Source organism: Synchiropus splendidus, chromosome 6, assembly GCF_027744825.2.
Source record: "Synchiropus splendidus isolate RoL2022-P1 chromosome 6, RoL_Sspl_1.0, whole genome shotgun sequence".
Lineage (NCBI taxonomy): Eukaryota > Metazoa > Chordata > Actinopteri > Syngnathiformes > Callionymidae > Synchiropus > Synchiropus splendidus.
Genome location: NC_071339.1, coordinates 8,553,175 through 8,566,858, shown reverse-complemented (window position 1 = coordinate 8,566,858; position 13,684 = coordinate 8,553,175). Strand labels below are relative to the sequence as shown.

General features: G+C 43.0%; 1 protein-coding gene across 2 annotated transcripts; it reads left to right on the top strand.

Moving 5' to 3' along the window:
- On the top strand, positions 1-5,530 carry agtrap (angiotensin II receptor-associated protein). Of its 2 annotated transcripts, XR_008414884.1 has the most exons (6): positions 1-159; positions 724-758; positions 857-965; positions 1,498-1,705; positions 3,359-3,508; positions 5,174-5,530. XR_008414884.1 is itself a non-coding variant. In XM_053868618.1 (5 exons), the coding sequence occupies exons 1-5, from the start codon at positions 133-135 to the stop codon at positions 5,293-5,295; spliced, it is 501 nt and encodes a 166-aa protein (XP_053724593.1). In that variant the 5' UTR covers positions 1-132; the 3' UTR covers positions 5,296-5,530. The 2 variants fall into 2 exon arrangements, 1 of the variants encoding a protein (XP_053724593.1); XM_053868618.1 differs by lacking the exon at positions 3,359-3,508.
- The last annotated feature ends 8,154 nt before the right edge of the window (positions 5,531-13,684 follow it).

The window sequence follows — 13,684 nt, the reverse complement described above, 5'->3', positions numbered from 1 at the left end:
GCCACTGAGAGGAGGAGTGTTTTGCAAAAGTTTGTGTGAAAACAGGAAACTTTTGCCACTTCCATGTCCTTATTCTTGCTCTGAAACATCGGACTGGAACAACTGCAAGACGTCTGGACCAAAAGGCCAAAAATGGAGGTTCCAGCCATCAGTCTGAAGGTGACTTTGTTTGTTTGTTTGTGTGCGTGAGTGTGTGTGTGCGTGTGTGTGTGCGTGCAAGCAGGGCTAATAGTTTTGGTTAAGGACAACTGTATGCGGTGGAGTCATGTGAAAGTTATTCTGAGCACATTTGGCCTTTTGTTGCATCAAACTTTTTGACGGCGAATGTGGAACTTAATTAATCAAATAGTTTATTATTTCATTTATTTTGTCCTGAAGTTGTTGCTTCCATCGCAACATTGCAAGTGAATGAATATAAATTGTATTCATTGCAAACAGTGTTTAAAGTATGAGCGATAAATTGATAAAATGCCAAAAAAAAATTACATTTACAGAGTTAATTAAATACTGTTCATGACAAAATAAAAATAAAATGCTTTAATTATTGAAGAAATAAATAATACAAAAATCTGTTTGACAAGTAGCATTTTTAAGAAAAGTCAGCAGGATGATTTACTGCCATTTTGTATTGTCATATTCACATAGAAAATATCTCATCCAGCCAGATGCATGAATTTTTGGTTTCTTTTCTGATGATAAAACGGTCTGAACACTTCATTGCAGGCCATTGTCCTGGTCCACTGGCTGCTCACAGTGTGGTGAGTGCTGGCTCTTCTCTTTTTTGCACAAACCTGAGGAATTTCTCTCCTCTTGCCTCTGCGTTCTGTCACCATCTAACATGATGTGCATGTGTCAGGGGCTGCATGGCATGGCTGCCCTGGTCCTTTGCCTGGGGGAACTTCAGCATCTTAGCCGTCGGAGTGTGGGCCATCGCTCAGAGAGACTCCATCGACGCCGTGGTCATGGTGGGTTTCACTTCACTGTCTCGCTTACGCAGCCTTACGTTAGCCTGATATGTTAGCTCTGGTCGCAACACATGTCTTAAATAGAAACAAATACAATGGAGCAAGGTATGTAAACACATGAATTAGCATCACAGGTTTACTTTACATTTCAATTCACAGTGTGCTGCAACACCTCCTAATACGCTGTTAGCATCGTTAGCATGTTAGCATTAGCAGCTAATATCAAAACAAAATCATGTCCAGTAAAAAAAATAAATTACTGATATTAAAAACGAACAAATCGAGTCCTATACGTTAGCGATCACCTGAGTTATGTGTCACCATAAAAGTTAATATTTAGATGTATAGAATAAATACTTGTGCGGTGGACTTTCGCCATTGTATATATTTATTTGATTCAGTATTTTTCGTCATCTCATAACCACAATGTTTTTGTTTTAGCTAAATAGCACCTGCATTTTGCACAGTTCAAGTGAGTCGTAGTATGAAGAGGTCCTATCTTACCTCTTGTGCTCTTGTGTTATCCCTGCAGTTCCTGATCGGGTTAGCCATCACAATACTGACCGATGTCATTCATTTCGGGGTCTTTTACCCCCTACATGAGCTGGCCACGGAGGAGAGAGACTTGGTCCGCTTCAGCGTGGCCATGGCCATCCTCAGCCTGCTGCTCAAACCTGCGTCCTGCTTCTTTGTCTACCAAATGTACCGTGAGCGTGGGGGCGATTACAACGTCAACTTTGGTGAGTCCTTGGCAAGAATGGAGTGTGAAATCCACTGTGAATGCTAGCATCATGGCGTGACAGATTTAGCCTACGCGTGCTTCTGACACGATAGCATCATGTGAGCGCTGGTTTCTCTGAAGTCCGTTTTTCTGTCGAAAGCATTATTATGGTTTCAAGTTCCAGTCATTTCCATATTCTCTTGGAACGTTTTCCTGACCTTATCTCTGTCTGGTTAGCTTGAAGTTTAGCTCACCTTATATGACCAAAGCTGATGAAAAGTCTGCAACAGTTTCAGCATTGTCGCCAAAAACTGGGTCGACAGCAAACACTGATAAATATTTCTATTCCTTATTCTATTCTATGCCTACTTCTTTCCTTAAACTGTCATGAAGTAGGGTACTCTGTGAGTTTATTATTTAATCTATCACTGAAATATGTTTTTTCCTTTCTTGGAGTGTGACTTCTGTTTGAGATGACAGTCGAACCCAGTCAACCATCTGTGCGACTGGTGTCCCCTTCGTATCAAAGGACAGTCCTCTCTCCTGTTCTTATTCATTCATTCAGAGCTCTGGGGCTCTGGATTTTGTCGCCTTAAACATGCATTTAATACATTTTTGGACATTTGAATTGATTAAAAATCCCAAAAGGTTATAGCCAATGCTCTATTTTTGTCCTCAAATTTGACATTTGTAAGATCTCAACGCGTATTTGTGAAAATGATTGCCTGCAGAATAGACTTAATACTGGTATTTGCTACTTCAGTGGATAGTCTTCAGGTATTTATTGATTTACAATGAAAACCTTCAAATAAAAATATATATTATATCTATTATTTATATATATTTGCTGATGTATATATTATCAAATAGATAATTTCATGACATGTGATCGCACATTTTGAAATATGGAATTGCTACATTTTCTTTTCCTTTTTCCTTTGTTATTAACATTTCTTTTTTATATGTATTTCAGTTATTAATTTTGTCATTCTTTTGGTTTGATGGCCCCTCTATATATTGTGGCCACTTGGGATCTTTTTTTTTTTTTTTTTTTTAATTGACCACCCACCTTTAAAAGTAGACATAACATGCATTCTATTAAAACAAACTAACAACAAAACACCTAGTATTTAAGCCACCTATGAGCCTTGTGGTGAAAACCGATATTTGAGAACTTCGTGTTTTAACAACAAGCAAAAAGTCACATCAAATAAGCTAGTAAAAAGGTAGTCTTTTGTCCTAGGAGTCAAGATGCAAAATAGAATTGTTCTCCCCCACCACAAACACTGATTTATTTATTGTTACTTCCGGTTCCCAGATTTCATGAGCTCTCTGTAAACTTTCTGATAATTATTGATATTATAATACGCCATGTTTATTCTGGCAAATTTGTAATTGTTATGACTGCATTCAATAAATGATTCATATTTTTGGTTTTCAAATTGGTGCTAAATAAAAGCAGAAATTAGCTTTCACACACACTTCCTCCTCTTGTGACATACTAGTGGAACATGTGGTCAGTAATGTCCAGTGTTGCACCCACCATCACATGACATCATCTTTGTCACACAATATTTCGATTCCCCTGATGCTCCTCTCACACTGTCTTGACCAAGGTCTTTTTTCATCTTGTGGTCTAATCTGCTTTCCTTGCTGTTCCCCGGCTTCTCAGACTTAGAGACGTCTGTGGACAGTCGCTGTACTACGGACAGTGCGGACAGTGCGTTCATTGGCCGCCGCTATTGACTCCCTACCTCTTCCCCTTTTTCACCACTTCACTCCCTCATCATCCTCTCCTACCCTCCCCCAACCCACCCAGAAAGTAAGACTATCATTCATGCGTCTTCAGTGGTTTGTATGTTGTTTCTATCCCTGGATTTCTTCCTTTCATTTTTCTGTGCATGTTTTCTGTGTTGTTTTTCCACCTGCTAGTCATTTTTTAAATCCCCAGATGCGTTCAAAGTGGCTTTTTTTAGCCAGTTTTTTGAGGATTCATAATCGGTAATGGCTGTGACCCATTTTTAAGTTGAGGTAGTTTGAGGTTTCGCATGAGATCGTATAGAGGACAGAGGAGAGTCATCATCATGCGCTGGCTGCTGGAGAAAAACTGCATTAAATTCATTTTTATTTTACGTAGAAACGTAGACTTCAAACTTAAACGGCTACATAAACTCTTGCGATGTGCTTACAAATGTTTCCGTGGTGTCACTGAATTGAACTCCTCACAATGAGCCTGAAGACTGAGGTCTTCCTCCGTGGCCGATGAACCTCAAAACAACCTGTGTTTCAGACAGTGTTTCAAAGCCTCTGGGTCCAGGGCAGCATGAGGGTGACAATGTAGAATCAGCAGCCCTTCAGAGAGAGAAACAGGGGTTTGAATTTCTATTACTATGTTTCCCTCTGTCCAGCTTATCCACTCAGCGTTTAACTCGGCGATGGTAAAGCCTGTTCCCCTCAGTGGTTCTATATATAACCAGAGGCTGAGTAGATAACTAATCTGTACAACTGGGTCACAAATGTGTGGAGTTTGAAGCAGAAGGCTTTTCTTTGTGCCACTAATAATTATTTGTGACATTTTATTTACCTTAAAGTGCTCCATATGCGCTGTTTTCGCCTGCGTGTTCGCAGCTTCACCAACAGAGCCGATCTCCTGGAGAACAGGGGACTAGAACCAGCAGCTGAGACTGGCAGTGGAGTCGAACACGTGGGCGAAAAACGTTAATGTAAAGAAAAGATGTGAGGAAATCATGATTCAAAGTACATTGCCGAGTTTGTTTCATGAGTCAGTCTCAATGCTGGACCCCATTTTCAAAACTAGTTTAGAAGTGATCCTCATTCATTTTTAACTAGTGACTTCAACAGTGCAGACAGCACCACTGCACCTGTGGCTTTTAGACCGGTGCGTTTTATGTATGAACAAGATTTCTCTTCTGTCTTAAATTTAGTGGTTGCGGCTAAATATTGGAAATAGTTTCTGACTGTTGCCTTCCACAAACTTGAGATACACAAATGATTTCATGTAAATGTATTTTTTGAGAAAACGGGTTCACTAAATTTATACCATGATGAATTATATGCCGAGAAAGCCAACCTGAGCCACTGGAAGAAAGCAGTATGGAGAGGCTGGGGTCAAGACCTTACCAAAGGAATCATGACTCTATTTTCCTTTTCAAACAGAACAGACAGGTATCTGTTCAGTCGTGATGGCTAGATGAGGTATTACGAAACAGTATCGCAGGGTTGATAAACAGTGTCCCAATTTCCACTAGATGGCACTCTTGGTTAAAGAAATGGTTTCACTGAATTCGTTTTTCAACTCCAAACATTTCTCAGCATACAGCGCCCTCTGGTGGCCTCTGAAAATCAGGACACTGTCTCATGAAACCTCACCAACCCTTCAATTCTGTTCAGTTCATGGCCATTGCCTGTGACTTACTTAGAGTCGTATTTTACTGAGCGTTACTGAACATACCGATTCCTTCTACAGGTATTCCAACTGTAACACGAAACAGAGATGCCTATCAGTCAATCGACCAGCAGGGGGCGTCCTCATCTACAGCGAACCCATTCAACCAAGCTCAGGACAGCAAACAGCCCAGAGAGTACTGAAAGGACCCGAAACACTGGAGACCATAAGATGCTGTGAGAGTGAGATGAGAGTGGAACGTCGTGACCAAAAGTCTATTACAGGCGCGAAAAAAAGCTGTTGTCCCTCCAATCCGATGCTGTAGCTACTGACTTTTAGTTGTTTTTATGTTTGTACAGCGACATCTGTGGTACTAAGCGATGCACCCGTCTGAGCTGTGACTGTTTTTGTTCACGATACTGTCAAAATAAAATACTGAATCACAAACTGTATATATTTTTTCTTGATTAAATAAAAAAAAAAACTCCCTCTTGTGTTAAAAAACAAATTGGTAGAGATACATTTTCAAATCAAACAAGATTTTGGATTTAAGCATTATGTGCTGAAACGTCAAGCACGTCAAAAGTGGCAAGACGGGTACCTATCGGTAGATAACCTCGGGTGATGGTTATCTAGGAGTCAGAAAGTTGCACCATCTTTTACAACACAGGTCGTCCATGCAATGAAAATAACTCCAGAAAGGGTTTTTTGATCTATTGTTCCCTTTAAATTCCCACCTATTGTAGCATGATGTTGCCATTGCTTATTGAAAGGCAGATTTTCAGTGGCCAACACATGGCCCTGTCTGCTGTCAAATGTTTGTTTTTGGACAATAATTCAAGAAACTAAACCAAGAGTGCCCTCTAGTGGCCTCTGAACATTAAGACACTGTTTCATCAACTGTTTCATGATACCTCTTCTACCCATCACTGCCATTGAGTGATGAGTCCATTAGAAAAGAAAAACAAAAGGAAGTGAGGAAACAGGAACTGACTCACAAGACTCACAAAGGAGCACAACCAACGCTGGGTCAAAGAACTTCAGTTTGTGCTTGGTCTGAAGACACCACCGGTATGAAATAATGAGAAAAAAAACAATTTGTTTATTTGTTTTGTTTATTCTGGAAGGTTTTCAACCTCTTCGTACTTGACAAATAATAAAAGCCAAGACAAGCCGAGTTGCCCAGCATGTCCTTTGAGGCCAGGCAAACTTTTTCCAAGTTATGGCAACAACTGGAGTTTACTAAAATAACTTGATATGAAGGAGCTTTTCACACTGCGGGTTCTGTGTCTGGGGGCCTGAGTTTGATTCGCCCCCTGCTGTGCAGCCTCGCACATCTGCGCCTCAGGCGATGTCCTTTTTTCCTCCTCAGCTGGTGGCGCTCTACGTAAAATAGCTGGTTCGTGACCCACGACGAAGTACGTCTCAAGGAAGTCGTCATCAGCCGTGCGACAACCGTCTTCACCTCCTTATGTCTCTGTCAGTTCACACAACACCTTGAACACAGTGAGAGAGATTAATGACCATCGAGCAGATTTTAGGCATTTAAGCACAGATCCAGACATCAGAAATGAACAATGAATATTCTGGTATTCTTCAGTATCTTGGGAAAAATCAGAATCATCGTCTTTCCTCACCGCAGTCCTCCTCATGCAGACAGCTGCAAGATCACAGCAGTGAAAACAGTTACTGTAGAGTGCAGCATTATTCACTGAAGCAAATCTGTCTGTTAATAAAAACAGGTCTTTATCAGCCAAATAAAGGCGAAAACACGTGAGATATCAAACACCCGCACATATCACGAGCCCCGGACCGCTGCGCTGTGCTCCCCTTCCTGAGCACAATTTTCCTGCAGTTGAGGCTGCACACCTCAGTGTTCTGGGAGTTTGAGAAGTTGTTTTTGAACCATGTTGTCCATCCAGACAGCGATCAGACCCTTTACTGCCCGGCATCTATCATGCTTGTGTGGAGTCGCGCTTTACACATAGTTTCCGGAATCTAGCGCCGAGTCGCCTGAGGTGAGAAGCTCACCACCTGCTGAGAGTTTCCTGAGACAAAGTGCAGGTCTCCAGCCGGGATCAGGTCTGTGGCCGAAACCCGACTTGCTTGTTTTCACATCTCGGACTTCCGTGCCGAAAGAGCTTTGTCTCGAGACAGAACCTGCAGTGTGGAAGCACCCTGAGCGGATGGGAGAATGGAGAATCTCTTGCTGCTGCTTCTGGTCTGAGCCTTCAGTGGCAGGGCACATAGGTTTTTTTTGTCTTTGGGAAACCAGCTGGTTTTCTTCACACCGTCCATTTCTAATGGATTTGTTTACTGCCTTCGAGTCTCGCTGAGAAACGACAAGGGTTGACTCTTAATTACTGTAGTTGTTAATATTTAATTATCATTGAGCCCTCTGTTAATGGGATGTAAAGGCGGAGGAGGAGCCAAACAAGCTGTTGACTAACAGAGGTGGGGGTCTTCAGCCTCCCAGCTTTCAGGTCCGACACTCCCTCACCCAGTGGAGGATGTGCACACTCGCAGCTGCTGTTGTTCCTGAATCCAATAAAAGAAAGTCAATTTGTCTGCTGTGTTATTGCATTAGCATCAATCTCCAGAGAGATTCTGGAAGAATGAAAACTGCCAGTTTCTCTTCTACCAACAGAAGAAAAACCATTGAGGAGGCCAGCCTTTCTCACATTAAATGGTCTGACTCATGTTTTTTGAGTGACTGAAAGTATTGTGGATATCGTCTGAAACTTGATGTAACCAATTATCTATTGTGGCTCTCATGGTTGTCCTCTGTTGTGTTACAATGGGATCTGAAATCACAAATGTTTGTAATGTCTAGTCCTGTCTTGTGGTGGAGGACAGAGTAGAAAGAAAGTCACGTCCGGATGCTAGCTGAGCACAACAATTGGTTGCTATGGCAACTGTGAGGATCACATTGTTAGTTTACGGCAACACATCACACAGCTTGACACACAAGTCCTTGACTTGGTCGTGGAGGTGTGTGTATAGAAGAGAGTTTGTGGTTAGCACTATATAGCAACACTGCCAATAAATGGGAAGTCGTGGGTTTGCATCGAGCTGAGGTCACCAGTAGCCTAGACTAGACTAGTTAGTGTCCACTAAAACTCCTCACACTGCAGAGTGCTAAGTCACAGTTGAGGCCAGAGTACCGCTTCAATTTTTGCAAAGCTTTGCTTTCCAATAAACACAAGAGAAAAATGGAGGAGAAATTGTAAGACACCATCGTTGCATGACTCCCGTCTCCTTCTTTTTGAAGTGGTTGTGGCGGCTAATTCGGAAAGCTGTGGTGGTCTCATACAACCAACACTGTTGGACTCAAGAACAAGACTCGGAGCCAAAAGAACAGGACACGTACAGTTGACTACGCTAATTTCCATACCATAGAGTGCACAGGAATATTACTAAATTTAAGAAGGAGAATACATCTTGTTCTTACAAAAGCTGCACCAGTCTGTAAGCCACAGATGCTGTGTTGACTGTGTCTGTAAAATTGGGATCCAGCTTGGAGAATGACTCATGAAACGAACTCAGCAATGTTCTGAACTTGAATCATGGACTCTTCACATCTTTTATTGACATTAAAGCGCTCAAAGTGCACTGTTTTCGCCCAAGTGTCCAAAGTTCCGACACCACAGTCAGTCCTCCAGGAGATCAGGTCATAGGGTCTATTGGACAAAGTGGGTGCGCAATTGCAGTGGTATAAAGGGAGAAAGTGACGGTGCATAAATACTGTGGAGATTACAGGTTGATTTATAGAGTATTCACTGCTATCGAACTGCAGGGCCTTGTGCTTTTCTCCGGTTCAAAATGAAATGTAAGTGTGAAAAAGATCTATCTTTATTTGTTTGGACATAAAATACAGGAAAGCAAATCTGGCACACCACAGGAATGTAATGCTAAAATTGATTCTACTCTGACATTTTTATGCTTCAGGCCTTTTGCCTTCTCCAGGGTGCACTCTTTCAACCCTTGACCTTTTCTCTCCGAAGCCTGTGGTTGACGATAACAACAAAGAAATTGATTCCAGTTACCCTTCAGTCTTCCTTGACGTCTCCACTGCCGTTTGGATCAATTGTTGTTTATGTTCAAGTCAGAAATGGTGTGGCTAAGTGTGATGTAGCTTTTCATTTGTGCTGTCACAAATCCTTCGTCATGATTTCCTTTAATCTAATCCAAACCCTGAAGGTGCTTCCCAGAATGTTGTGCAGCGTTGACTGACTTAATACAGTTTTCTGTCCCATCATTTTCTGTCCCACTTTCCAAAAATTGCAATGCAAAACAAAGCTGTTTCAGCCATCCACATAAATTTACTGCAAATGATCGAAAACAGTGTAGTACATGTGCCAGGACTGTGGGGGCACTGTGATGCTGTTAAAAAAATAAGCATCTGCTGGCCGTGGTCGTGGTCGGGTGGACGTAAGTACGGGGTGGACGTAAGTACGGGGTGGGCGTAAGTAGTGCAGGTCGTAAGTTGGATGTTACTTGTATTAGCAGCGTTGCAAAACAAATAAAAAAGAGACGGTTGTCACTGCCCGATCTGGTCCGCCTGCCGGATATTACCAGTAAATGTCAGTTGGTACGCGTGTTACCAACGTCTGGTTCCAGCACCGCAATTTCCAGAAGTTTACTGATGATGCAGCTGAGCTTTTTTTTAACAAGTCAACCCTGAACGACAACTCGACAGAGGCTTGAGCAGGAGTGGTAAAGAGCGAGGTCAGCCTTCAGTTGAACGTGAGAGTGTCTGGCGTCCTACTCTGCTCCGTCAACGGTGACACTACACGTTCACTTGGTGTCATTAGAAAAGAGGGATAACGAACAGCCAGACAAATTCATGTTTAACAAGCTTAGAGGAGGGAATCGTGCCACTGAGGAAATAGAAGACTAACTCATTTGAATTGAGTCAATAAAGAGAAAAAGGGGCGAGCACAAACTTTTTAGGCATGAAAATGAACACTGCAGGTTTTGGTGACCTATTACATCATAGACTGAGCATGTTGGCCGAGAAAACCAAGTTAGAAAACTGAATAGTTTGGAGTTCAGACTTAAAATGCTTGTAAACAGCTTAGCCTGACTACTGGAGAGAAACTGGAATTTCTCTTAGTCGGACTACACGACCTGGATCATGTAGTTAATAGCTGGACTCAGCCGAGTAGCTCGACTGTGATCGGCCTGAGAGATGTCTAATAACCTTCTATACATTGGAGAAGTCATGTGTGTAAGCTGATGACAGATGAGTTACCTGTTAGAAATAGCAGAAGAGATTCACCATCCTCTCATGAGGTTGAACAACATGAGGTTCACTCTGTAAGCCAAGAGGGTCCCCGACCACAATCTGTTCCAGACGGCCGTTTGAGAAGCGTTTTGTTTGAAATCTGAATCGATTTTTCCTATTACAACTAATGGAAAAAGAAATAATGTGTTCCAAGCCTTAAAATAGTCTTTTGTAGGAGTGAATGTAGAGTGTCTGCTGCAGGTGGCTGTTCCTCTATGTGTGTGGCCGCTGCATGTGGGAGGGGTTGCCGAGTGAGTGACGTCTCTCCAGAAGTGAAGAGGTGCCCGGTGCGTGTCCAGCTCTGAATGTGCGCTTCTGTGCAGTTTGGCTGTGACAAAGTCATAAACCAAGTCACGCTCTGTCCCAGACTCGCCTCATCCCTGTCCCAACTCCAGCCCACAACAGGACATCAAACCCTGGAGTGAGCGCTCCAGCACCTCCCCTGTGACACTCTACCACGGTCCAGTGAGGAGACAGGAAAGGTTTTACACCTCAATATGAAGAAAAAACAGTCAGTAAATGTAGCTAACGGGACACGTCTGCATACAGAGGCTGCATTATACACAATAACAAAGCACGTCGTGGGTCAGCTGATCGGTCCACGCACCTTATGTTTTTACCGGCTCTTTCGGGGGCTTTCAAGTTCTGGATTTTGTTCGAAGTCTGGGACGTTCGAAAACTGAGGTACCGCTGTATATGAACACTATATTGTGTATTGTTAATAACACATTTTGGGTGTCACATTAGCATGATTGCTAACCATCGTCAAGCATGACCCCTCCTTGATGGGGATGGCTGTCAACTGTTGCTCTGAAGCGCTGATTCTGGTTCTGGTTCTACCTGTCTGCTTCTGCCTGTTCTTTTGCTACGGACAGCAGAACCTAAAGGACTGAAGAGCTCACGGCGCCACCCCTCACACAGAGGGGAACTACTCGTAGTTCAATAGTTTTTCCCACAAAAAAATGTTGGGACTAAAGTATGACTCAAGTCAAATAGAGGGAATCATTCAAGTGGTATCAGTACCTGATACTCATGGAGCTACCTCTCTAAATAGTACCATGAGCAAGTGCATTGCTCAAAAATACACAGTATTACTCCTCTAATATAAAGAGGTCGAGAGCTATTTTCAGTCAGATACTGAAGTCAGTTGAAGGGCGAGCAGAGGTGGCCATACTGCTGCTGCTTCTTATGGCTCCATTGTCGCGGGAATGCTTTCCACATTGGAGGCCATGTGAGATCTGCATCAACGCAAACCTGCTGAATAAGACTGTGCTCCAAAGAAAATAAGCAAAACTACTTTTTCCTTTCGAATTCCTGCCTTCTCAGGAACGAGGCACCTCGATAGAGAGAGTAATGACCAGAGAACGCGTAGCCGGTAGCTCGATGAAAGCCGATGATGAATGACCACGGGGATATAGTACAGATCCACCGCACCTCCATTTGTTACCCCGCTGTCACAAATGTATTTTTAATGAATCTTGCACCTCGGCAGAGCGGGACTTCTCCTCGAGGCTGCCGCGACCCGGATATTTTCAGAACAAACCCCAGTTTAGGTGTCTGCTCGCGATGCAAGTCATCTCTGAATCGTAAGAGTTGAACCTGGATGTTAGCAAGTCTTGTGGCTGTCATATACATCGCAGCAGCTTTCACCTCGAAACAGATTCTGAGAGTGAAAAATCCTGGTAAAAATAGCTTTCCTCTACTGCCTTGATCAATTCCTCATGTTTGCCTATCGACTGAAAAAAAAGTAGCTGAGAAATGGGGCTGTAGGAAGAAACACAAGGTCATCCAGCATATTATGTTTTAAAGAAACTAAAGCGGTGCGAGGGAGCAGAGTTCCATGAAACATTTCTGCCACACTTGACAAACTGTCTCATGCATTATGAGTACATTTGTGAGGCATCAATCAGCTATGCATTTAGAAGGTTTCATCGAAGATGTTATGCATGTTCATAATCATGGTGACAGCTTATAACCAGGTGCCACTGTACTGTGTCGTGTGGTGTAGACTTTGGTTGAGGCATCGCCGGTGGTGGATGGCAACTTGTCGCTGCTCTGTCGGACCTGCTGCTTGGGTTCTTCTAAGCACTTCTGGATATGAGTCTGTGTTCTCCTTTCCTTTCACTGTGAAATCAAATTCCTTTCATGGAACTACTGCTTTAGATTGGTCCATGTGGTAAGAGTAATTTTCCCCAACTACTCAGTCATCTGTCTCCAGTCATCCACTGTTTTGCGTCCTTCCACAGAGAGTTTTCCAGGATCTGGCTATTCGGCGTCCATTCATGACCTTAGTGTCTGTGTTTTGGAAGCATCTCATGGGTAGTCCAAAAGTCTCTAGCCTTATGGTTGTACTGGACCACGCACCACTGGCCACAACTCGAACGTAGGCATATTTACGTTCGAACTCCATTTTCATTTACAGTGAGTTTGCAAGGCTTAAAAAATAGTTCCTTCTCGATTTCTTGTCAAGATGTTTCAGTTAGGTGAAAATGAGGCATTACAAGAGAGGACATAAATCCTCCAGGCTAGTGATGTGCGAGGTCATATCTTGAACCATAATCTGAAGAACGGGATTAGGAATTGATTTGATGGAGACAGCACCGAAGCTTGGCCAGAATTCATTCCCTCAGAACATCTTCACCAGAACAAGATGGCTATTGTGAGCTGATTGTTGTTGTTGTGTTGACATTATTGAGCCTGTGTTATCACAGACCAATGCGCAGATGCAGCAGGAGAGAGACAGAGAGATGCCATGGGTGTTGGATTAAATCACCAATATCCAGCTACTTTCCCCAGCCCAGGACCACCATCCATCTCAGAGATGGTGTTTTTCCAGTATCTACTGAGCAGAGAGCGCTAACATGTTAGCACAGGGCTCTCTTGTAACTGATGTAAAACTGTCATAATTGTCAGGCCACACATCCCATTTGTCTGGCCTTCTAAGCCAAGTGACAATATATATACAGTGGTGCCTCGGTTTTCGACCGTCTCGGAATTCGAACAAATCGGAGTTTGAACAAAAATTTCGAGATTTTTTTGCTTTGGATTTCGAACGAAAATCCAGAACTCGAACGCCCCCGAAAAAAGCCGGGAAAAACATAACGTGCGCGGACCGATCAGCTGACCCACAACGCGCTTTGTTATTGTGTATAACGCAGCCTCTGTATGCAGACGTGTCCCGTTAGCTACATTTACTGACTGTTTTTTCTTCATATTGAGGTGTAAAACCTTTCCTGTCTCCGCACTGGACCGTGGTAGAGTGTCACAGGGGAGGTGCTGGAGCGCTCACTCCAGGGTTTGATGTC

Excerpts from the sequence above, each read along its gene's own strand:
- agtrap (XM_053868618.1), top strand. The coding sequence starts at position 133 with ATGGAGGTTCCAGCCATCAGTCTGAAG. Across the intron at positions 759-856 it reads CACTGGCTGCTCACAGTGTG|GGGCTGCATGGCATGGCTGC; the intron begins GTGAGTGCTGGC and ends TGCATGTGTCAG. Across the intron at positions 966-1,497 it reads CCATCGACGCCGTGGTCATG|TTCCTGATCGGGTTAGCCAT; the intron begins GTGGGTTTCACT and ends TTATCCCTGCAG.